Consider the following 23,453-nt stretch of genomic DNA (forward strand, 5'->3'; position numbering starts at 1 on the left):
CTCTCCCAGCACACCAGGCCTGGGACAGCAATGTATGTGATGGACTACAAACATGAAATGGATTACTTATTTACAAGATGTAACGGAGGTGCTGTCTGTAAGGTGAAAAAAGCGGCCAGCTGGAAGAATGTCTGAAGGATGTCAACTGGACTTTAAATAAGAAATGATGCGGCTATGCAAGGAAATGATGATGACCATATGTTCGGAACCCGAGCAGGAAACCTGATTTTAAGAAACTGCATTAAATATTCCAATCAAAGTTAGGTTTGACAGACCCATTCAGAAAAGCTTTGAATGAAAAATGGTTTGAAAAATTATCTTTATACATGGAGAGCAGCATGACAGGATTGTCTGTGTTTTTTCTTCTTCTTATAGCAATGGGATCCCAACTCAATTACATGAGGATAGTGGTTTTGATAATTGCAGGGTAGATAATTTCCTTTTCCAATATACTCAACTCTCAACAAAGTAGGCAAAAACTTATTTATCAATTTCATATCCAATCCCTGCTAATGAAAAAGCTACTGCACAAATTCAAGGCATATTATAGGAACACCTGAACTTGGGGCCAATGCACACATTTGGAATCATAAAAACTGTCACTGAATGACCACATACACAACCCACTCACAACCCAGATAACATCACAGTGCAAACCTTTTTTTTTTGCCAACTAATAATTGTTTTTCATTTTTTTAAAAAAAATTAACAAGAAATTAATTCAAATTTAATACAAATTTAAAAGTTGACTTCCTGCCCCTGCTACCTTGATGTTTCACTTCCCAGCCTTATTTGATGCTCAATATTACACACATTTCAAAAAACTAAACATGTTTTAGCATTTTAACCTTAATTTTTCTATTTTCCTTTACTTCATTTTCCATTGGCTGCTCTTTTTAAATTCCTGATAAACTATTACAGAAGCATAGCATATTCCCAAATATCAAGAAGTGTTACTCTTCACTTTGTGAGCCTATGTAAATCTTTAGTTATAAATCAATAATACATACATACTGTACATACAACCTCCCACTGTTTTTCATGGAGAAATATCTGACTGGTTCTAATACACACAAACTCCTATCCAGTCCCAGCATTCCATTCCTGCCCAAAGGCTTTAAGTTTATATGTTCTCTGTCCTATCCGTATGCCCATTGTTTTATCTTCCTCCCTTTTCTTTCTTGCAAGTACTTCCAATAGCAGATTGAATAGTAGTGGAGATAAGGGACATCCTTATCTTGTACCTTTTTGAAATTCAGATGTGATTCTTTTTCCTTACAAGCTGATCTCTACTGTTCAGTTCAGGCCTCAGAACAATAATGTACAATTTGGGGAAGAAGATGCAGCCCAGCAAACCTACACTAGAGGCTAAAATGGAGAAGATCTCCACAGCCACCATGTATTTCCCCTTGGTGCTCAAGTAGGTGGGGACAAAGGATATCCAAACACTGCAGAACACTAACATGCTGAAGGTGATGAGCTTGGCTTCATTGAAAGTATCAGGCAGCTTCCGGGCCAAGAAAGCCACAGTGAAGCTGATGGTGGCCAGAAGACCCATGTAGCCCAGGACAGTATAAAACATGGGGCCTGATCCTTCATTGCACTGCACAATGATTTGGGCAGTCTGTGAATGCATGTCAAACTCTGGGAAGGGAGGAGAGGTTGCCAACCACAGTGCACAGATGCCAGTTTGAATAAGAGTGCAGAGGATGACGACTGACACTGCCAGCCTCTTCCCCACCCATTTCCTCATCCTGTTTCCTGGCTTGGTGGCCATGAAGGCCAGAACCACAGTGATAGTCTTTGCCAACACGCAAGAAACAGCCAGGGAGAAGACAATCCCAAATATGGTTTGACGGAGAAGGCAGGTCACCTTCCCAGGCTTTCCAATGAATAGGAAGGAGCAGAGAAAGCAAAGCAATAGGGAAATGAGGAGGGTGCGGGTGATGTTCCAGTTGTTGGCCTTGACGATGGGAGTCTCCTGGTTTCGAATGAAGACCCACATTACCACTAGTGTGATCAGAGAAAGGAACAGAGCAAATGAAGCCATAATAATTCCCAAGGTCTCTCCATATGATAAATAGATGATATGCTTAGGGATGCAGTGGTCCTGGTTCTTGTTTGGGTGCTGGTCCTCAGGGCACTTGTTGCAATGGTCTGCATCTGAAAGTTATAAGACTCAAGAATGTAAAAGTGCAAATGAATCTCCTTAAAACTAGAGGGCATCAACTTCTCAATACACCTGTGGATCTATTTCTCCAGAAAAAGAGGAATGGAATGCTTCATTTCATTATAGAAGAACTGGCATGATAATCCTAATTTAGATTTTATTTTGATACAGGGATGACAGTGGCACTGAATTATTCAATTTATTTGGTGTTAATAATTAGGAACAGCACACATTCTGTCCAGAATGTTATTTGGTATGCTGTAGCATTCATGCAAAATAGAAAATTTAAATGAGACTATAAAATTAAATCCTAATTGTTTATTAGGCTTTTCTTCAATATTTCTCCGGAACATTCCATTAAGGAGCATGTAAAATATGCATAGTATGACTCTAACTACAAATTACCAGGTGGGCAGAGTACTCCTGCACTCAAGTCCTGCTTGCATGCTTCCCAAAGCCATCTAGTTGGCCACTGTGAAAACACAATACTGGACTAGATGGGACAGAACCAGCAAGCTCTCCTTATGTTCTCAAGCACACTGGAGTGGTTAAATTTGATAATTCATATGTTCTCTTCTTATTTCTAGGAAGTAGTCCACAACAGAAGAGGAATCTTTCAAGAATTCCAGTCCACAATTCCAGTCCACTAAGTATCAGACCTTTCAGTCCACTAGGTCAACACAATGCTGTTTATTTCCTTGACATCTGATGGGAGGGTATTCCACAGGGCAGGCATGACTACCAAGAAGGCCCTCTGTCTGGTTCCCTGTAACCTCATTTCTCTCTGTGAGGGAACCACCAGAAGTCCCTTGGAGCTAGATCTCAGGGTCCTGGCTGAATGACAGGGCTTAATTAAGTGCACAGGGCCTCTGAAGTTTCACTAATCTACATATGCCAAGTGGTCATCTTTAAGGTAACCTGATGCAAAATAATAATAATAATAATAATCTCACTGGGAGATCTGTTTTGTAATTTGTAGGAATCGGGTCTTTAGTGTAATCCCCTCCCCAGGACTCATCTCTGTTACCTTTTCAATCCCTATTGAATGTCTTCCTGTTCCAGTAATCTTTTTAAATCAGGACTTTATCCAAGTCTGTTTTTGAATTGGAGTTGAAGTTATTATTTTTGAAAGCACGTTTAGTTATTTTAATAAATAAATAAGTAAATAAATAAGTAAAATAAATAAATAAATAAATGTCTCTGTCTGTCTTCACTTGCATATTGACTAGAGAGAAAGAAATCTATAGCACAGATCACTGTCCAAATAGCTCAATGTGTGCATAGACTCTATGAAACGTCTGAAGTGATATGAAATTATCTGTATCCACATCAAATAAATAGTGTAATGGTGTGACCAGTAAGTGATGAACATGCATGTGTAAATCAGCCCTTTGAGCCCATTTAATATTACTGGCCTCTGGGCTCATGGAACAGTGGAATCTCTACTTACCCATTAGTTTTGAAACTGTTCCTTCAGAGCACTGAGAGCAATCGTGGCAACAAATCTGTTTCCCCTGACGCAAAATCCTACTGTGTCCAGGACGGCAACTCTCAACACATGTGGATTGTGGTAGGTCCTATTAATATCCAGAAAGAATGGATTTACATTGTAGACCAATGACGAGCTGACTTTAAAATGGCAGGTTTCTTAATTTGACCTGCCCCATGTCATGAGACAAAGGTTCTTAAGATCAGAAGCAGTAAGGCAAGGCACCAAGGATTCCCTGCCCGAGCTGCTTCAGGTTGTGGTGGATGTTCTCCTGGAGACACCTAGTTTGGTGTTCCTAGGGGATTTTAATATCCATGCCAACATGACCTTACAAGGGGCCGCTCGGAACTTCCTGGAAAGCATGGCCTCCATGGGGCTGTCCCTGAATAAGTCTGGCCCAACTCATAGCCGCGGACATGCCTTGGACCTGGTGTTTACCTCTATAGATGTTGGTGATCTGACACTAAGTTAAAGCAAAACTAAAGAAGTGCCATGGTCAGATCACTACCTGGTGCAACTGGACTTCTCCGCAACCCTTTCCCTCTGCAGGGAGGTGGGACCGATTTGGATGGTCCGCCCCACCACTTAATGGATCCAAATGGTTTCCAGAGAGTGGTAGGGGATGCTTTACCCCATGTTGATGGCCTTTCAGTCGATTCCCTAGTGGCCCGCTGGAGTGTGGAGTTAGCCAAGGCTATTGACTGTTTGGCTCCGATTGCATGGAGCGCCCTCTCCGATTGCATGGAGCCCGGACAGCCCCGTGGTTCTCCACGGATCTGAGGGAAATAAAACAATTGCTGAGATGGCTAGAGCGCCGGGGTGGATAACTTATTCTGAAGCTGACCGGACACGGGTTAGAGCTCAATGTCGAGCCTACCAAGTGGTGGTAGCGACGGTGAAGAAGACTTTCTTCACCGCCTCTATTGCATCTGCAGAAAACAGCAGCAGGAGACTTTTTCAGGTGGTTCGCAGTTTAGTAGAACCACCTACTCCATCGGGGCCCAGTACGGGCCGCATGATCTCCTGCAACAATTTTGCAAAGTTTTTTGCAGATAAAGTCGCTCAGATTTGGGAAGAGGTAGACTCCACCATGGGAGCAGGGCCGGGGCAGAAGAGTGCTAGAGTCCTGCCTAGTCCAGTTGCGTGGGATCAAATCCAATCTGTTACCTCCAAGGATGTGGACAGGCTGCTTGGACGAGTGAAACCAGCCACCTGTCTCTTTGATCCTTGCCCATCCTGGCTTATAAAAGCTAGCCGGGAAGGGCTGGGTGATGGGCTTCGCGGGTTGGTGAATGCTTCTCTCTGTGAAGGAGCCTTCCCAGACCCGCCGAAAGAGGCGGTTATTAAACCGCTTCTTAAAAAACCATCTTTAGATGCGGCCAAAATGGCCAACTATCGCCCAGTCTCAAATCTTCCATTCTTGGGCTAGGTGATTGAGAGAGTGGTTGCTGAACAACTCCAGGCACGCCTGGAAGAAGCGGACCATTTGGATCCCTTCCAGTCGGGATTCAGGCCTCATCATGGGACTGAAACTGCCTTGGTCGCACTGGTTGATGATCTCCAGCGGGCTAGGGACAAAGGTGAAAGCTGTTTCCTACTTCTGCTGGATCTCTCAGCGGCTTTTGACACAATCAACCATAACATCCTTCTCGACCGTCTAGAGGGGTTGGGAGCTGTGGGCTCCTTGCTCCTGGGCCGTGTTCAGAAAGTGGTGATGGGGGATGAGTGTTCAGACCCCTGGGCTCTCACTTGTGGGGTGCCTCAGGGCTCTGTCCTCTCCCCCATGCTTTTTAACATCCACATGCAGCTGCTGGGAGAGATCATCAGTGGGTTTGGGCTGGGTGTTCATCAGTATGCGGATGATACCCAGCTCTACCTCTCTTTCAAATCAGAACCAGTGAAGGCTGTGATGGTCCTGTGTGAGTGCCTGGAGGCAGTTGGAGGACGGATGGCGGCTAACAGATTGAGGTTGAATCCCGACAAGACAGAAGTACTGTTTGTGGGGGACAGGAGGCAGGCTGGTGTGGAAGACTCCCTGGTCCTGAATGGGGTAACTGTGCCCCTGAAGGACCAAGTGCGCAGCCTGGGACTCATTTTGGACTCACAGCTGTTCATGGAGGCGCAGGTTAATTCTGCGTCCAGGGCAGCTGTCTACCAGCTCCATCTGGTACACAGGCTGAGATCCTACCTGCCCGCGGACTGTCTTGCCAGAGTGGTGCATGCTCTAGTTATCTCCCACTTGGACTACTGCAATGCGCTCTATGTGGGGCTACCTTTGAAGGTGACCCGGAAACTACAACTAATCCAGAATGTGGCAGCTAGACTGGTGACTTGGAGCTAGCTGTCAGAGGACACATCCCTTGTAGATACATTTGCTGTAAGTGTGTGTGTCTATGAATGAGAGCTCTCTACCTTTGTTTTCTCAGCTGTATTCAATAAACATTGCATTTTGAATTCTCCCCATATAAGGTTATCACACAATTATTTCAGGTTGTGTATAGATTGAGTATATTGAGTAGATTGAGTAGCCTCATGGTCTAGCTAGCCACTTGTCACAGCAGAAGTAATGACATCCTCTTGCCTTGATTATTTTTTGATATCGCTCAGACCATCTCCGGTTCAAAGAGGTTCCAAGCAGGTTTTTTAAAAGGATTTCTGATGCTTATTCTTAAAATATCTGCACAGTATGACCTTTAAACCATTCCTTGGTGGAATCAGGAACAGCCAAATTTGGTCTTGGACGCATAAAGAGATCAGTAGGCTCTGGAAAATAATAGTAATTTCCACCTGGTTAAACTTGTGGTTCCACACAACAGCACTTCCATTGATGGTGAGTTTCTTCCCTTCAGGAGCCTGTGGGTCCACCCTTCCAACACGGACTCTATGGATGGACAGATTGGAAAAGGTGACAGTGTTGACAATATCATATCCAGTTGCCAACTCTCCATTTTCATCAAAAAATATTTCTTCCCCAGCACTATTGTTGAAGTGGATGAGCTTCAGAAAGGAGTGAAGCTTGATTGGAGAAGGAAAGACATGAATTGAGGCTTTGCTCTCTTTCTTTCAAGCAAAGAAACAGCATTCCAACACTCTATTCAACTTAGCAATGTTCACAGTGGAGTGGATTCTAAAGCACAGTCATCTTGCTTCACATAAAATGGAGTCTTTCCTTCACTGGATACCTCCCATGTGACCAATGCTAGGCAATCACATAAGAACTACTAGAGAACTCTCTAGAATTCATTTACCAACCAATCAAATTTAAACACACAGTAATGCATATTAGGGGCACGGGTAGCACTGTGGTCTAAACCACTGAGCCTCTTGGGCTTTCCAATCAGAAGGTTAGCGGTTCAAATCCCCATGACGAGGTGAGCTCCCTTTGCTCGGTCCCAGCTCCTGCCAACCTAGCAGTTCAAAATTACAGTGGTACCTCTGGTTGTGAATGGGATCTGTTCCGGAGGCCTGTTCACAACATGAAAAGGCCACATCCTGAAGCGCTGCGTCTGCACATGCGTGTGATGCAATTTGGCACTTCTGCGCATGCACAAAGCATGATTTAGTGCTTCTGCGCATGCACATGTGCCGAACCCGGAAGTAGCCCATTCCGGGACTTCTGGGTTCGTCACGTCCGTAACCTGAAAAGACGTAACCTGCAGGGGACATAACATGAGGTATGACTGTATGCCAAAAAGTGCAAGTAGATAAATAGGTACTGCTCTGGCGGGAAAGTAAACAGTGTTTCCGTGTGCTGCTCTGGTTTCGGTGTTCCGTTGCGCCAGAAGCGGCTTAGTCATGCTGGCCTCATGACCCGGAAAAACGGTCTGCTGACAAACGCCAGCTCCCTTGGCCTGTAAAGCGAGATGAGCGCCGCAACCTCAGAGTCATCTGCGACTGGACTTAACTGTCTGGGATCCTTTACCTTTTTAATGCATATTAATGTCAGGAGTCCGGCCCCCAGCTTGATAACACAGTGAGCGTGGTTAATTAAAAAGGATGATTTATTGTCAAAACAAACAGATAACTCCAGACGGCTTTAACACACCCTCCGCCATCATCAATCAAGATAACCCTTCTGAAGACTGCTTCTGGCGAGACCAGAAGCAACTGAACTTTCACTTCAGCTCCCTCCTCTTTCCCATTCTCTGAGAGGCTGCCTCTTAACTCTTTCCCACCCTTTTGTGCTTCCGGCAAGCTTTGACTGCGTTCTAACTGGCTCCCCGCCGTTCCCTTATCAGCCGGCATTCCATGGGGAAGGGGGGTTGGCACTAGCTGATGCTCATCCTGCATGGCAGTTAACCCTCTCTATTCCTGGCTGCTTTCTTCATTTGGCAGCAAGCCTTCCCTGGGAGCTGGCTGCAAACCTTCCCTGGTAGCTGGCTCATTCATGACAATTAGCATTTACAATTTCAGTGAATTAAATTAGTATACTTAACAGATTTTTCCTTCCTGCCTTAGCTACAAGAGTAGAATAATAGAAGCAGAGAATTGTAGAGTTAGAAGGCTCCCCAAGGGTTCCCCCAGTCCAACCCCCTGCAATTCAGAAATCTCAACTAAAGCATCCATGACAGGTAGCAACCCAACCTCTGCTTAAAAGCCTTCAAGGAAGGAGAGTCCACCACCTCCCAAGGGTGACCGTTCCACTGTTCAAGAAATACACTTTTACTCCTATAATTCTTTATTGTTTCACATTTAGTCGAGTGCACCCTCAGAGGGGTATTTTCTTCTTGACGTTTATTTTAAAACCAATGGAGTTGGTTGATAGAATGGAACAAGATCCATAAAAGGGGAGAAAGGCTAAGGAAGGTCTTTTAGGCACCAAACCACTTTCAAATGATTTGCGTGCTATTGGTCCCTTTCTGTGATTCTCCGAGTGAGATGCTGTCCAGCAGTTTCTGCTATACCACTGTCACCTCCCCTTGACTTTCCTCATGTTCACACAAGAGGAAGACAAAATCTGATTGTGCAGTTTGTGAACCATTGCTCATTGGTCTGCTCCTTTCCCTGGCAATCTAGAACAGAACACCATAATAGTAATGTGGAAACCTTTTGCTTAAAGTTGCATTCAGTTAACTTAACTGAATCAATCAAATCAAATCAATAAATCAATCAAAAAGCAAATAACATATTTTAAAAAACAAATCTAAAGAGTTACTTTTTGCTACCACCCATCACCCAGAAGTGACTGGCAATGATAGGACTGGTAAATCTCCCATTGACTGAGCCTGGAAAAATGAAGGCTATGGCAGAGATATCTCGTATCTTGATGTCAGAACATGTGACTGATTCTGGTGCTTAAGTTAGAAGTGTACAGGCTTCCTTCCCCTACCTCCAATCTTCCAAAGGTTTTCAATTACAATTTTTACAATTTCATATGGGCTTGTGGTGATCAAAATTGTTGTCCAAACACCACCAGGTTAGAGAAGTTGCTGTAGAAAAATTCGAAATTTTCAGAGAAACAGCTTGTCATAAACCAAGGATTGGGAGAGGAAAAAAGAGGCCTGACTCCAATCAATTTCAAAAACCTACTGCAACAAAGCACATTGAACTGGACATTGAAGTGCATTTGAGTACACACATTACAATTGTGACAGAACGGAGAATCTTACCTGGCATGGATGGACATTAAGATTCCATCTGGCAACTTCTCCCATAACCTTCTGCTTAAATCTCGATGAAAACATGGCATGGAGAGCATGTGCTATAACATACACAGCATTGTAGATACTGTAAGCTTGGCCAGACATTCCCCTTTCAAACACAATCTGTGGAAGGCTCCTCAACTTCTCTTCCCCAGTACAGATTCTTGAGGTTTTTGCATAAATGTTATATGTGGGAAATGAGCACAAAAATGCACTTGACCAGAAACGATGAATATCATAAAGTACAGATTTAGTAGGATTTAAAGTCTCAAGGAACTCTCTATATCCTGCAACATCATCCGTGTGGAGTGAGAAGGACAAGGTTCCATTGAAAGATTTTGGTGTGAATGCCCGCCAATCCATCACAGATGCAAAATCCCACAGAGCCGTTATGACCCAAACTCTCTCTATTGGTTTATGTCCCCTTTCATGCAAATACAGAACCATTCGTAAGACCTCCATAGACTGCGAATTCCCATGAACAAGAATAACATTGGTTTTAGATGATAAAAGAATAGATCTTATTTTTTTCACTAAATTCGTAGATGTTACTCTGTGGATACCTTCCAGTGTTGGAATAACTTCCTTAAAAGCAATGCAAATATTATTCTGGAGTAACCTAGGAATGAGAGTCCTCAATAACTTTTCTCCACTGTCGTCATCTATAACAATGAGCCCAATCCAGGTCCATCCAAAATGTTGAAGCAGCTGAACAATCCCAGCATACTGAGAACTTTCATTTGGGATCATCCGATAGACAGAAGGGAATTGGGTTTTATCACTCAAAGCAGGCTCAAAGGAGCCATAACTAAGCTAAGAACAAGGACAATAATCTTTTTAGAACCCAAAACAATCTCTTATGTTTGCTCAGTTTCAATAACTTCTAAACATGGATGGAAGGTTGTGCTAATATTGCTTTTGATCCTCTAATACAGCAGCAACTGTAAATTCTCCAGTACAGCAATCTAGAGAAGATTACCAATGGGCTAAGTAGTAACAAGGGATGTGGGTGGCGCTGTGGTGTAAACCACTGAGCCTAGGGCTTGCCGATCGGAAAGGTCGGCGGTTCAAATCCCTGTGATGAGGTGAGCTCCCGTTGTTTGGTCCCAGCTCCTGCCAACCTAGCAGTTCGAAAGCATGTCAAAGTGCAAGTAGATAACTAGGTACTGCTCTGGCGGGAAGGTAAACGGTGCTTCTGTGTGCTGCTCTGGTTTCGCTAGAAGCGGCTTAGTCATGCTGGCCACATGACCTGGAAAAACTGTCTACAGACAAACATCAGCTCCCTCAGCCAGTAAAGCGAGATGAGCGCCGCAACCCCAGAGTCGTCCGCAACTGGACTTAACTGTCAGGGGTCCTTTACCTTTACTTTTTACCAAGTAGTAACAACAAGCGAGCAAACAAACAATTGCAAAAACATGAATCATATCCAAGATCACCTTTAAAAGCAAAGGAAATTTTTGAGGAGGGGAGAGTTTGGTGTCAAAAATTAATGAAGAAAAAAAGGACAGGTTTCACCCTTTTTATGGCACATATTAAACTCCCCATCCCAAAAAAACCTCCAAACTTGTTTCTGTTTTCCGACTCAGGCAAGAAGTCAAACAAGCTACAAGAAAGAAGATTCCACCTAAACATTAGGAAGAACTTCCTGACAGTAAGAGCTGTTTGGCAGTGGAATTTGCTACCAAGGAGTGTGGTGGAGTCTCCTTCTTTGGAGGTCTTTAAGTGGAGGCTTGACAGCCAGCTGTAAGGAATGCTTTGATGGTGTTTCCTGCTTGGCAGGGGGTTGGACTGGATGGCCCTTGTGGTCTCTTCCAACTCTTCTATGATTCTATGAGCACATGTGGTATGAACAGGGCTTTTTTCAGCTGGAACCTATCGGAACTCAGTTCCGGCACTCTCAGTGGGTGCCATTGCCATTATAAGAGAACAAGGGAGGCATTTATGGTGAGTTTTGGCACATCTTTTTCTAGGAAAATAGCATTGCGTATGGATCATATACAGTAAGGAGATGATTTGGAGTAGGGTTGGAGGAGGAAGCAGTTTGCTAAGTGTGTGTGAGCGCTCAGCCAAACTTACCTTTGCCCTGCACTTTCTAGGTCCACGTTTAAAGTGCCGTGTCCAAGTCCTTTTTGTCTTTTGCCCCAGTGCTTTCCCTGCAAATACCTGCTTTTTACTGCTGCTTTGAAACAAATAGCAATTCAAGTTTTCCACAGTTTACTGTTTGCTCCATTTCTATGATAAAGAGTGGGCTTTCGTGGGGAAAGTGCTGAGGCAAAGAAAAAAGAAAAAGGGCACACATGTACTGTACAGTGGTACCTCGGTTTACAAACAGTCCTGTTTACTGAACGCCTCTGTTTATGAATGCCGCAGACCCGGAAGTGTTTACATCTAGGTTCCGCGGCGCTCAGGTGCGATCTGCGCAGCATGCGTGCGTGCACAGAAGCGCTCTATTGATGCTTCACGCACGCGCAGAAGTGTGCCTTCGGGGAGTGAATCCCTCCGTTTACGAACGCCTCCATGGAACGGATCACGTTCATATACTGAGGTTCCACTGTACATATAAAGCACATACAGTGGTACCCTGGTTTAAGAACAGCTTAGTTTATGAACAACTTGGATTAAGAACGCTGCAAACCCGGAAGTAGGTGTTTTGGTTTGTGAACTTTGCTTTGGAATCAGAACATGTTCCGCTTCCAGTTGAGTGTGTTCCATTTGTAAATTGAGTCCCCGCTATGGAAAAGCACACCTTGGTTTAAGAATGCTTTGGTTTAAGAACGGACTTCTGGAATGGATAAAGTTGGTAAACTAAGGTACCACTGTACAACAAATACAAATTTCCATCTTTCATTGTGCAGGGGGTGGGGTGGGGGTAAGCTCTCACACACTATACATATACTGACAGATAGACAAACCTGTGGTATCTTGTAGATATTTAAGATGTGGGGCATTTGCTTGGAGTTCTGAGAGGTGAGCCCTCCAATGATGGCCATTAGCTTGTATGTCTTGTCGCAGATGTAGTTAATGGGGTTCCCCTGTCTTAGGAAAAGGAGATCCATAGTCCCTTTACAGGAGCCCATTTCATTGTAAGCATTTTTAGTGATGGTGGCAAGTACTGTGTTGTTGGGTAAGAGTCGGGCATTCTTCTTGATCTCAATCATGGCAAACACAAAAACAAGGACATGGTGGTAGTAATTTGGCAAAACGCTGCAAAGATATTTCAGTGTAGACTGTTGAGTTAATTTAATGTAAATGCAATGAAAGTTGAATTTCAGTGTTGTTGCTATTATAAATCATTATCAATTTAATGTTATTGTTTGAAGAAAAAACATTACATTACTTCTTCCATTGTTGTTATTATTATTAAATTTCCTTTGCCACTCCCTTCCTCCCCAAGAGCTCATGCGACAAATGCTAATGTAGCAATATACCGGTAATTAAAAAAATGAAATGAGAATATATTTAAAACAATTATAAGTAAAAACATTTTGAAGCATTACAAGATTTTTATCATGCCCACTGAATTTTCTTACGCAGGAATTGCTCACATTAAGAATCTCTGCCTCATCATGATTCAGTTTCAGTTTAGTCTCCAAAATCTAGCCCATCACTGCTTCCAACAACTTCACATCCCCTCCTATTCAAATGGAATAATCAGTCCCCAGCATACTCTTGACACCATGCTGCAAATCCCCGGAGAACACCCCAACAGTTTCAGAAGTTTGTTGAACAACACAGGAGGCAGAAAACGCTTTTGTGTAAACCAACAACTCAATAGGAGTGAAGCCAAGCAACTGCCTCTCTGCTACTTTATGGCAATGATCCTGCAGCTCCAAATCCCACCACCCTTTCTGATTCATGAAGAACACCATAACCAGCGTTGTTGAAAGCTGCCAAGAGGACAAGGAAAGCCAAGGAAGTCTCACTCCCCGTGCATCTCTCCTGATGGAGACCATCCACCAGAGTTACCAAAGCTGTCTCAGTCCTAAAAACTGTGCTTGAACCCATACTGAAATTGGTCAGTTAATTCTGTATGGATAATGTAATGGAAAACCCCATGATGTTGTGACCAAACTGCTAGATTTTGACATGAAGAAGTTTGGGTCCAATGATTTGAGTTATGAAGTATAATATCAAAACTGCACTGATCTTAAAGTATGTTCCAAGGAAAATTATACATTTGGAAGCATAAAGGTAAAGGGACCCCTGACCATTAGGTCCAGTCGTGACCGACTCTGGGGTTGCGGCGCTCATCTTGCATTATTGGCCGAGGGAGCCGGCGTAAAGCAGTGCTTTGGAACTGCTAGGTTGGCAGGAGCTGGAACCGAGCAATAGGAGCTCACCCTGTCGCGGGGATTCGAACTGCCGACCTTATGATTGGCAAACCCTAGGCTCAGTGGTTTAACCCACAGCGCCACCCACTTTGGAAGCATAGCAGGATCAAAATTGAAGCTGAATAAATGCATACCATAAATCCAACACAACATAGCCCAAATCTGGGACACCATCTTCCAGGTCCAAAATCCTGCTCAAATCATGTGGCCCATGAGAGAACACAGACCCAGAAAAAGCATTTTTTCTCTGGCATGGTGGCCAAACATGCAGTTTGGGGCACCACAAGAGATCACAACCCCCCCCAACGCTATTCCAAGGCAAGATCTTGGCCCAAACTTGGCATGAGAGCAAGGCACCCAAAATGGCCACTGTGCTCTCATGGGATAAAACAAGATGCCCCAGTTTTTCCAGGGCAGTTGACAGGTATGTAAATACATAAAACATAGCTCACCCTTTCTGAAGAAAGAATGATAACAATAGCTTAGGTGTTACTATTAATAGAGAACAGCAGAAATCAATCTTCTTTTAACTCCCATTTGTATAAATTGTGCTAACACACACACACACACACACACACACACACACACACACACACACACACACACACACACACGAATAATGAATAGTTTTTGCCATATTCAAACTAAGGTACTCAATTGAAATACAAATTCTGCCATATAGATACCACTGATAATGTCAATAAACTGACCTACTGGAGATTCATTTTTGGATCAGGATATGTCTTATAATGGAACTCTTTAAACTCATGAATAGCAAAAGAGGCAAATTCAGCAATGACAAGATTCTCCAGAATGCTAAAGTCATTTTGAGGTTTGGGCTGCTGACCCAATCTGCTCTCTACATTTGTGCTGACAATCTCAGGGAACTGCAGGAGCAGAAAGAGCAGCAATAATGAAATCCATCTCGCTACCAGCAAGTCTTTACCACAGCTGGACACATTCATTGTGGAGATACTCAGAGTGGGAGTAGCTCCAAGACTACCCTGAAAAACCTCATACAGTTTAAACAAACTGTTGTTTTTCACACATTGCCATCCAGGTTGTCAAACATTGGTTTGATAGAATGCTTCCAAGGAGCTGCTTATAAAAGCTTGCTTTGAAACTTGTGTTTATGTATGGAAGGGAGCATTTCATCAACTCCTGAGGCAAATTCACCTGTTTCCTGTCTTCCTGAGAGCAGTGGGATCTCTCTACAATTACATGAGAACAGTGATCATGATAATTACATAGCAGATAATCACCTTTTCCAATATACTCATCTGTCAGCAAAGTTAAGGCAAGCTTATTAACTTTTTCATACCCAATGCCTGCTAATGAACTGGTCAGTGTGGGGATTTGTAGCATAATGGGAAGGCAGGAGTGTTCTTCTAGTTAAGAAAAGTAGCAAATATGTTCCAACCACTAGTAGCTTAGAAATTTATAGATTATTTTAAAAAATGACATCTTTTGTGCTAAAAGCTTGAAATGTTACCATGGCTATCAAGGATTAATTCCAAAAGCTCAGGCCTTGGCAGGTGACTCAAGTCTTCTCTCAGGTTCAAACCTTAATGACCTTGCGGCTGGTTCTGTTCCACAGTTTGTGATCTCATCTCTTCTAGCAGATGCCTGTACTTTAGTCCAAATTAAGCTCTAATTAACAGGAGAACCTCTGCTTCTTAATGGCAGCATTGGAGGGTTTTCGGCAGGTGAAGTGCTTTTGCACTCAGCGCCTCCCTGTCTCCCGCATTCCTTGCTGGAGCGAAGGCCAGGTACCAAGACAAACTGCAAGAGAAGCCCGCTCCCCCCTGTCCCTGGGGGGGAACTTGCAAGAATAATTACCCTCAATAATCCTTGATTTTCCTTGGCCAACGATCGCCCGCTGTCGTGGGAGTTGCCCCCATTAAGGCAGACTGGAACCGGAAGCCAGGAACTGGGCCTCTAACTACCCTTGCTTCCATTGGGACTTAAGAAATTAAGGCTTGGACCTGTGGGCCCTAACATAGAGAAGAAAAGTGACACAACAATATCACTCCTGGACCCCCTCAAAGGGTCTGCTGGTATTTTAATTGGGGTGCCTGTAGCGGGACAAACTGCAGATTCACACCTGTGTGTGGTGTCTCGGATCTCATCCATAGATACATTGCAGCAGGGGCTACTCCCCCTTTTGAGGTTCCCAGGGCTTTGTCCCCAGGGCCCAACAAAATTTAAATCTGTTACCCCGAGGATGTGGACAGGCTGCTTGGACGAGTGAAACCAACCACCTGTCTCCTTGATCCTTGCCCATCCTGGCTTATAAAAGCTAGCTGGGAAGGGCTGGGTGATGGGCTTCGCGGGTTGGTGAATGCTTCTCTCTGTGAGGGAGCCTTCCCAGACCTGCTGAAAGAGGCGGTTATTAAACCGCTTCTTAAAAAACCATCTTTAGAAGCGGCCAATATGGCCAACTATCGCCCAGTCTCAAATCTTCCATTCCTGGGCAAGGTGATCGAGCGAGTGGTTGCTGAACAACTCCAGGCACGCCTGGAAGAAGAGGACCATTTGGATCCCTTCCAGTCGGGATTCAGGCCTCATCATGGGACTGAAACTGCCTTGGTCGCACTGGTTGATGATCTCCGGTGGGCTAGGGACAAAGGTGAGAGCTGTTTCTTAGTCCTGCTGGATCTCTCAGTGGCTTTTGACACCATCGACCATAACATCCTTCTGGACCGTCTAGAGGGGTTGGGAGCTGGGGGCACTGTCATACAGTGGTTCCACTCCTTCCTCCTGGGCCATGTTCAGAAAGTGGTGCTGGGGGGTGAGTGTTCGGACCCCTGGGCTCTCACTTGTGGGGTGCCTCAGGGTTCTGTCCTCTCCACCATGATTTTTAACATCTACATGCAGCCGCTGGGAGAGATCATCAGGGGGTTTGGGCTGGGTGTCCATCAGTATGCTGATGACACCCAGCTCTACCTCTCTTTCAAATCAGAACCAGTGAAGGCGGTGAAGGTCCTATGGGAGTGCTTGGAGGCGGTTGGAGGATGGATGGCGGCTAACAGATTGAGGTTGAATCCCGACAAGACAGAAGTACTGTTTGTGGGGGACAGGAGGCGGGCAGGTGTGGAGGACTCCCTGGTCCTGAATGGGGTAACTGTGCCCCTGAAGGACCAGGTGCGCAGCCTGGGAGTCATTTTGGACTCACAGTTGTCCATGGAGGCGGAGGTCAATTCTGTGTCCAGGGCAGCTGTTTATCAGCTTCATTGGGTACGCAGGCTGAGACCCTACCTGCCTGCGGACTGTCTCGCCAGAGTGGTGCATGCTCTAGTTATCTCTCGCTTGGACTATTGCAATGCGCTCTACGTGGGGTTACCTTTGAAGGTGACCCGAAAACTACAACTAACCCAGAATGTGGCAGCTAGACTGGTGACTGGGAGCGGCCGCCGAGACCACATAACACCAGTCCTGAAAGACCTACATTGGCTCCCAGTACGTTTCTGAGCATAATTCAAAGTGTTGGTGCTGACCTTTAAAGCCCTAAACGGTCCAGTATACCTGAAGGAGCGTTTCCACCCCCATCGTTCTGCCTGGACACTGAGGTCCAGCGCCAAGGGCCTTCTGGCAGTTCCCTCGCTATGAGAAGCCAAGTTACAGGGAACCAGGCAGAGGGCCTTCTTGGTAGTGGCACCCACCCTGTGGAATGCCCTCCCACCAGAGGTCAAAGAGAACAACAATTACCAGACCTTTAGAAGGCATCTTAAGGCAGCCCTGTTTAGGGAAGCTTTTAATGTTTGATGGATTTCTGTATTTTAATGTTTTGTTGGAAGCCGCCCAGAGTGGCTGGGGGAACCCGGCCAGATGGGCGGGGTATAAATAAATAAATAAATAAATAAATAAATAAATAAATAATAATATTTGTAAAGTACTTAGCACATTAGTTTGGCTGTGTATTCTCTTCTCCTACCTTTATACCTTTATACCCCAGTTTTTGAGATGTGCTCTGAAAGTATATATCCTAAATATAAATAAAATATTAATGGCTTATTTTTACATATTTTAAATGCACTCCCAGATTGGCCAAATCATTGTGCAGTGCAATGAAAGATCAGATCTCATGTTTTATACAATCCTTCGCTACATGGGTCTTCAGGCCATCATCAGCTTCTCTGTGGCTTTCTTGGCCAGGAAGTTGCCTGATACTTTCAATGAAGCCAAGTTGATTACCTTTAGCATGCTGGTCTTCTGCAGTGTTTGGCTGTCCTTTGTCCCCACTTATCTGAGCACCAAAGGAAAATATATGGTGACCGTGGAGATCTTCTCTATCTTGACTTCCAGCATTGGGTTGCTGGGTTGCATCTTCCTCCCCAAATTCTATATTATTGTTTTGAGGCCTGAGCTGAACACCAAGGATCAGCTTGTGAGGAAAAAATATGCTACCGACTGATAATTCCATTTTTCTTCATTTTCGTGTGATGAGTATTTTTATTTTGAGAATGTTCACTTATAGACTAGGTTGTGTGTACTATTTTTGTTTTTGAAGCACTTTGTGAAGTGTTAAATTTCCACTTTTTTTACTCTGTTGCCTCATCTGCTTCCACTCTTAGCATCTAAAGTGTATGTGGGGGTGGGGGAAACAGATTCGATCATGCTTTTTGCAAACTACTGTTACTAATTCATAAAAAACACAATGTGCATTTACCTTCGCCTTTCTTATACATCCTAGGACATCCATATTAATAACCTGCAAACTTTCCTGAGCTTGATTAACATTTGGATTCAGCGAATTGAATCTGCCAATGAATAAGAGAAAGTAGCAAAGGAACTTGTTTCTTTCATAGACCAAATCACATAGAAGATTGAGTCCATGTTTCACAATAATAGACCAATAGATTTTCTTAAGCTATAGAAATTTAATGCTTCTTATTACAGAATCTGGGTTTTATTACTCTACTTAGCTATAGGAGCATTCCTACCCTACTAAAAACCTAGCCTGCCCTCGGTTTCAGCACTGAACATTTCATTAGCCCACATGGATATGAAGAAGCTAAAGATGTTTTTCTTAACTTTGCTGAGAGGTGAGAATCTTGGGAAAGGTACTTACCTACCCTATAATTATCATACTCATAGACCTCATGTAATTGTAGTGGGATCCCAACACAATCAGAAAGAGAACAATAGATGTATCCACCTTAAATATTGGTGGAATGCTACTCCACAACTATAAAGGTGAGTCTAAAAACAACTTTTCATGCACAGCTCTTTGAAGCATTCTGTCAAATATGTCTGAAAATTAACTCTGATGAGGCTTTGAAGCATTCTTCTGCCTTGCCGCCCACCAAATACTCATGTTCCGTTTTTCTGTCCTAATGAATATGAGCAGCTGGGGGCAAGATTTTCTGGTACCCAGATGGACATCATTCCTGCTGCTCATTTTGCTGATGCACCTGCCTCAGGTTGTCAACAAGAAGGTGCACAATGCAATGGGGCAGCAGCCCAAGGTTCGAAATGGGTTCACCATCCCGGAGAATATTGTCATTGGTGAATTTGCCTCATTTCTAATTCATAGCCTTGTGGAGATTCCATTTGATACGAATCCAGATGAGAAACTTCATTCCAAGTAAGTAAGACATCCAACTAAATAGCAAAGTGTGAACATGGGATCAGAAGAGGGTTGATGAAGAGAAGTCCTTATTGTGAAAGAACCATTGCTCTCCACTGGTAGAAATGATTCTAAATGCTCTTGTGGAAATCCAAATCCTTAATTTCTTATTGCTGCTGTCATTTCTTATTCTTATTGTGATTTCTTATTGCTGCTGTCATTTTGGTGAGCTCAACATATTCACACAATTTCATTTGCCACTCTTCCTTAAAAGGTAAAGGGACCCCTGACCATTAGTTCCAGTCGTGACCGACTCTGGGGTTGCGCGCTCATCTCACATTATTGGCCGAGGGAGCCGGCATATAGCTTCCAGGTCATGTGGCCAGCATGACAAAGCCGCTTCTGGCAAACCAGAGCAGCACATGGAAACGCCGTTTACGTTCCCGCTATAGCGGTTCCTATTTATGTATTTATCCTATTTGATGTGCTTTCGAACTGCTAGGTTGGCAGGAGCTGGGACCAAGCAACGGGAGCTCACCCCGTCACAGGGATTCGAACCGCCGACCTTCTGATGAGCAAGCCCTAGGCTCAGTGCTTTAAGGTATCAAATCCCCTTTCCAGCATTTGGCAATTAATACTCTAACTGCAGTTGTTGCATATAGAAATAGTCTTTTGCTTTCTTCTGGGATGTTTATTGTCATAATGCCCAGTAAAAAGGTCTCTGAGCTCTTAGAGAATGTTTGAGCATTGTCTTTAATTCTTCATAGACCATGTCCCAGAATTTTTAAATTTGGGGACAGGTCCACCACATATGAAATAGGATTCCTTTCCCCTGCTTACACGTTCAACATGTGTTCTTGTTGTTTTTATATATTTTAGCCAATTTACTAGGAGTCAAGTACCACCTATAAATCATTTCCATAAATTTTTCCTTTATCAAAGAACACGCTGTGAATTTTAAATCTGTTTTCCATAATTTTTCCCAGTCTTTCATTAAAATAGGATATCCCTTCTTGGCCTTTTGGCTAAGATCAAGTATAGAAAATAAAAATCTTGTCCTAATGAGTATGAACAAGAATACAATTTTTGACAAAAGAAATGCAATAGGTCAATAAAGGATTCTTCGAAAGATTTTGAAGAGCACATTTCATTAAATACATTTTTTGGACGAGACTGGCTAGAGTGGGTGAACGATCCATTGGATAACAAGTTAGTCAATGGTATGCAAAGCAGCATAAGGAGCTGAATGAATTCTTTGCATCTTTCTTCCCAGTAGAATATATAGGGCACAGGGGCACTGACTCCTAGGGGCTGAGTCCTTTTGCGTTCCTCTATATTTTGGGGGTAAGGGCCAAGGTCCCGCCGGCGTATATCTTCCAGGTCATGTGGCCAGCATGACAAAGCCGCTTCTGGCAAACCAGAGCAGCACATGGAAACGCTGTTTACCTTCCCGCTATAGCGGTTCCTATTTATCTATTTATCCTATTTGATGTGCTTTCGAACTGCTAGCTTGGCAGGAGCTGGGACCAAGCAACGGGAGCTCACCCCGTCACAGGGATTCGAACCGCCGACCTTCTGATCAGCAAGCCCTAGGCTCAGTGCTTTAAGGTATCAAATCCCCTATCCAGCATTTGGCAATTAATACTCTAGCCGCAGTTGTTGCATATAGAAATAGTCTTTTGCTTTCTTTTGGGATGTTTATTGTCATAATGCCCAGTAAAAATGGTCTCTGAGCTCTTAGAGAATGTTTGAGCATTGTCTTTAATTCTTCATAGACCATGTCCCAGAATTTTTAAATTTGGGGACAGGTCCACCACATATGAAATAGGATTCCTTTCCCCTGCTTACACGTTCAACATGGTGTATCTTGAAGAAGTGTACATGCACACGAAAGCTTATACCAAAATAAAAACTTAGTTGGTCTTTAAGGTGCTACTGAAGGAATTTTTCTATTTTGCTTCGACTCAGACCAACACGGCTACCTACCTGTAGTTAGTCAATAGTATGCAAAAGCAGCATAAGGAGCTGAATGAATTCTTTGCATCTTTCTTCCCAGTAGAATCTGTAGGGCACAGGGGCACTGATTCCTAGGGGCTGAGTCCTTTTGCGTTCCTCTATATTTTGGGGGTAAGGGCCGAGGTCCCGCTATGCCCCAAAAGCACAGTGTGCCAATAATGGGAGCTGACCACGATCTGTTTCCAGCTGCCAGCTCTTCCTCTTCCTGCCACAAAAGGGAGGGAAGATTGAAGCAGCTTCCTGCCTGTGGTCCCACCCAGAGTAGAAGTGAGCCACATGGCCACCACATTGGGGTCTGCCCTGGACTCTCCCAATATCCTCACATCACAAACATGGCATTGGCCGTGCCGCAACTGCCTTTGCAAGCTGATGCCTCTGATAGTTCAGCCCTGGTTAATACGAACTGTATCAAACATACAACCGTATCAAACATATAACAAGAACCCAGGTTACGAATGGCATTGTTGTCCTTTTTTAATGTCCTCTTCTTAAAGAGACTCCCGAATTAGCAAATAGGGGTACAGTATTGCATCCAGGGATACCTTGCAAGATATGCCAGATGATCTTAACTATATCAGATGTTAAATCTTGGCCCAAATCTTGGTTATATTCAAGAGAGACCACCAAGCGAGAAGAATCTGATCCTATATCGTGACTCACATGGTTAGTAAGAAGAGAAGTTCTATCTCTTAATTGAGCTTTGTGGAATGCTGAATTGATAACAGTGATAGGGTACCCACATTGTATAAGAGAAGTTGCAAGTTGTCTAGAATGAGTAGCGAAATCTTGCGGTTTAGATGAATTTCATTTTAGTTTGAGGAATTGACCCACTGGCAAAATATTCTGTAAGTGTTTAGGGTGGTTAGACTTTGTGAGGGGGAAAGGGTACAGAGAGCCCCCCCCCATCCTGAGGAGCAGCTCCTCCACCAGCAGTAGCGCCAGCGGGGAGGGGGAAGAGTCCAGTGAGGAAGGAGGGAGGAGGAGACGGGGCTCTAGCAGCATAGGAGAGCCCCTGCTGCACTTGGGAGAGGAAGAGCGAGAGGGGGAAGAGGGGGAGAAGGAAAACATGGAAAGGAGACTCTTTTCCCCTCCGGTTCCGGAATTACGCAGGAGGAAACGCGGGAGGAGATTTGGGGTGCCCAGACTCTTATGTTGGAAGAAGACGCGGAGCGCGCCATTCCAGGGTTCTGGGTCAAACTAAGCGGATGTATCCTGTATAGCTCTAGCACTGTAAATAGCCTGCACTTAATAAATTCATGAAAAGGCAAAGGTCTGGAGAGTCGTTACTCTAGAGTAGTCGCAACGCACCGCCTGTGACAGACTTATAATGTAATATAATATGTAATGTTATAATGTTATATGTCTATAAATTGGTGACTGAGAATATCGGCCGGTTACGCTGTTGTATTTCTGAATTTGCCATTCGTAACCTGGGTTCTTGTTGTATGTTTGATACGGTGCCTCTGATAGGGCAGGTGCCTATTCCTGAACTAACTTTTGCAGGGAGTCTGGGAAGCCAAGGCAAGTGAAAGATGGAATGCTAGGCCTTGTTGACAAAATTCATGGAGGATAAGATTATTGATGGCTAGTAGATACGAAGCCTATATTCTACCTCTGTTGTAGGGCAAATCGGCTGTCTCACTAGTGCCATCAACTACTCGTGAGTCGGGTTGAAGAAAGAGTCCAAAATTTATTTACTGTAGTAAATAGGTTCGGCGTGGTTACTTCCACAAAGGCTGAATGGGTGTGTGTGTGATACCCCCCAGAACCTTTTATAGGGTTTACAATCAAAACGCTGCAGGCATTTGCGGAGGGTAGCTGGCAGAACACTCATTGGATACAACCCTCTGAGAGGTCCAGTCTGCACCTTGACATGGCAGCCCTTCGAGGGGCCATTGCTTTTTCTTCTTACTAAAGTTCTGAAGCCTACAAACTATAAGGGAGAATTGTAGGTTATGCTTACATAGGTAACAAGCCTACATAAGGGGAGTCGTCCTTGGTAAGCTGGCATGGCCAGACTCCCATAATTTTACTCTTCAGAAGTTCACTCCCCAAATGCCTTATCTTTGGAATTTCCAGCAACTGGGTTACGTGCCTTTTGTGAACTATTATGAACTGAGGATTTTAACAGAACTCCAATATCTCATTCAGTTGGGGCTTTTTATAGGCTTGCCACACAAAGCATAATTTGGTGGGCTTTGGGGTCCCCACCCCCCTACTGTTGCAGGTAGCATAT

At 44.0% G+C, this 23,453-nt stretch overlaps 1 protein-coding gene across 1 annotated transcript; it reads right to left on the minus strand.

The window, feature by feature from the left end:
- Positions 1-597: 597 nt before the first annotated feature.
- Positions 598-3,837, minus strand: LOC118095553 (vomeronasal type-2 receptor 26-like). Its single transcript, XM_060281267.1, has 3 exons — positions 3,829-3,837; positions 3,621-3,747; positions 598-2,163 (listed from the first exon to the last, which is right to left on the minus strand). Exons 1-3 carry the CDS (start codon positions 3,835-3,837, stop codon positions 1,256-1,258), a joined length of 1,044 nt encoding a protein of 347 aa, XP_060137250.1. The 3' UTR covers positions 598-1,255.
- Positions 3,838-23,453: the final 19,616 nt, after the last annotated feature.

This window comes from Zootoca vivipara, chromosome 13 (genome assembly GCF_963506605.1).
Source record: "Zootoca vivipara chromosome 13, rZooViv1.1, whole genome shotgun sequence".
In the NCBI taxonomy this organism is placed as follows: Eukaryota; Metazoa; Chordata; class Lepidosauria; order Squamata; family Lacertidae; genus Zootoca; species Zootoca vivipara.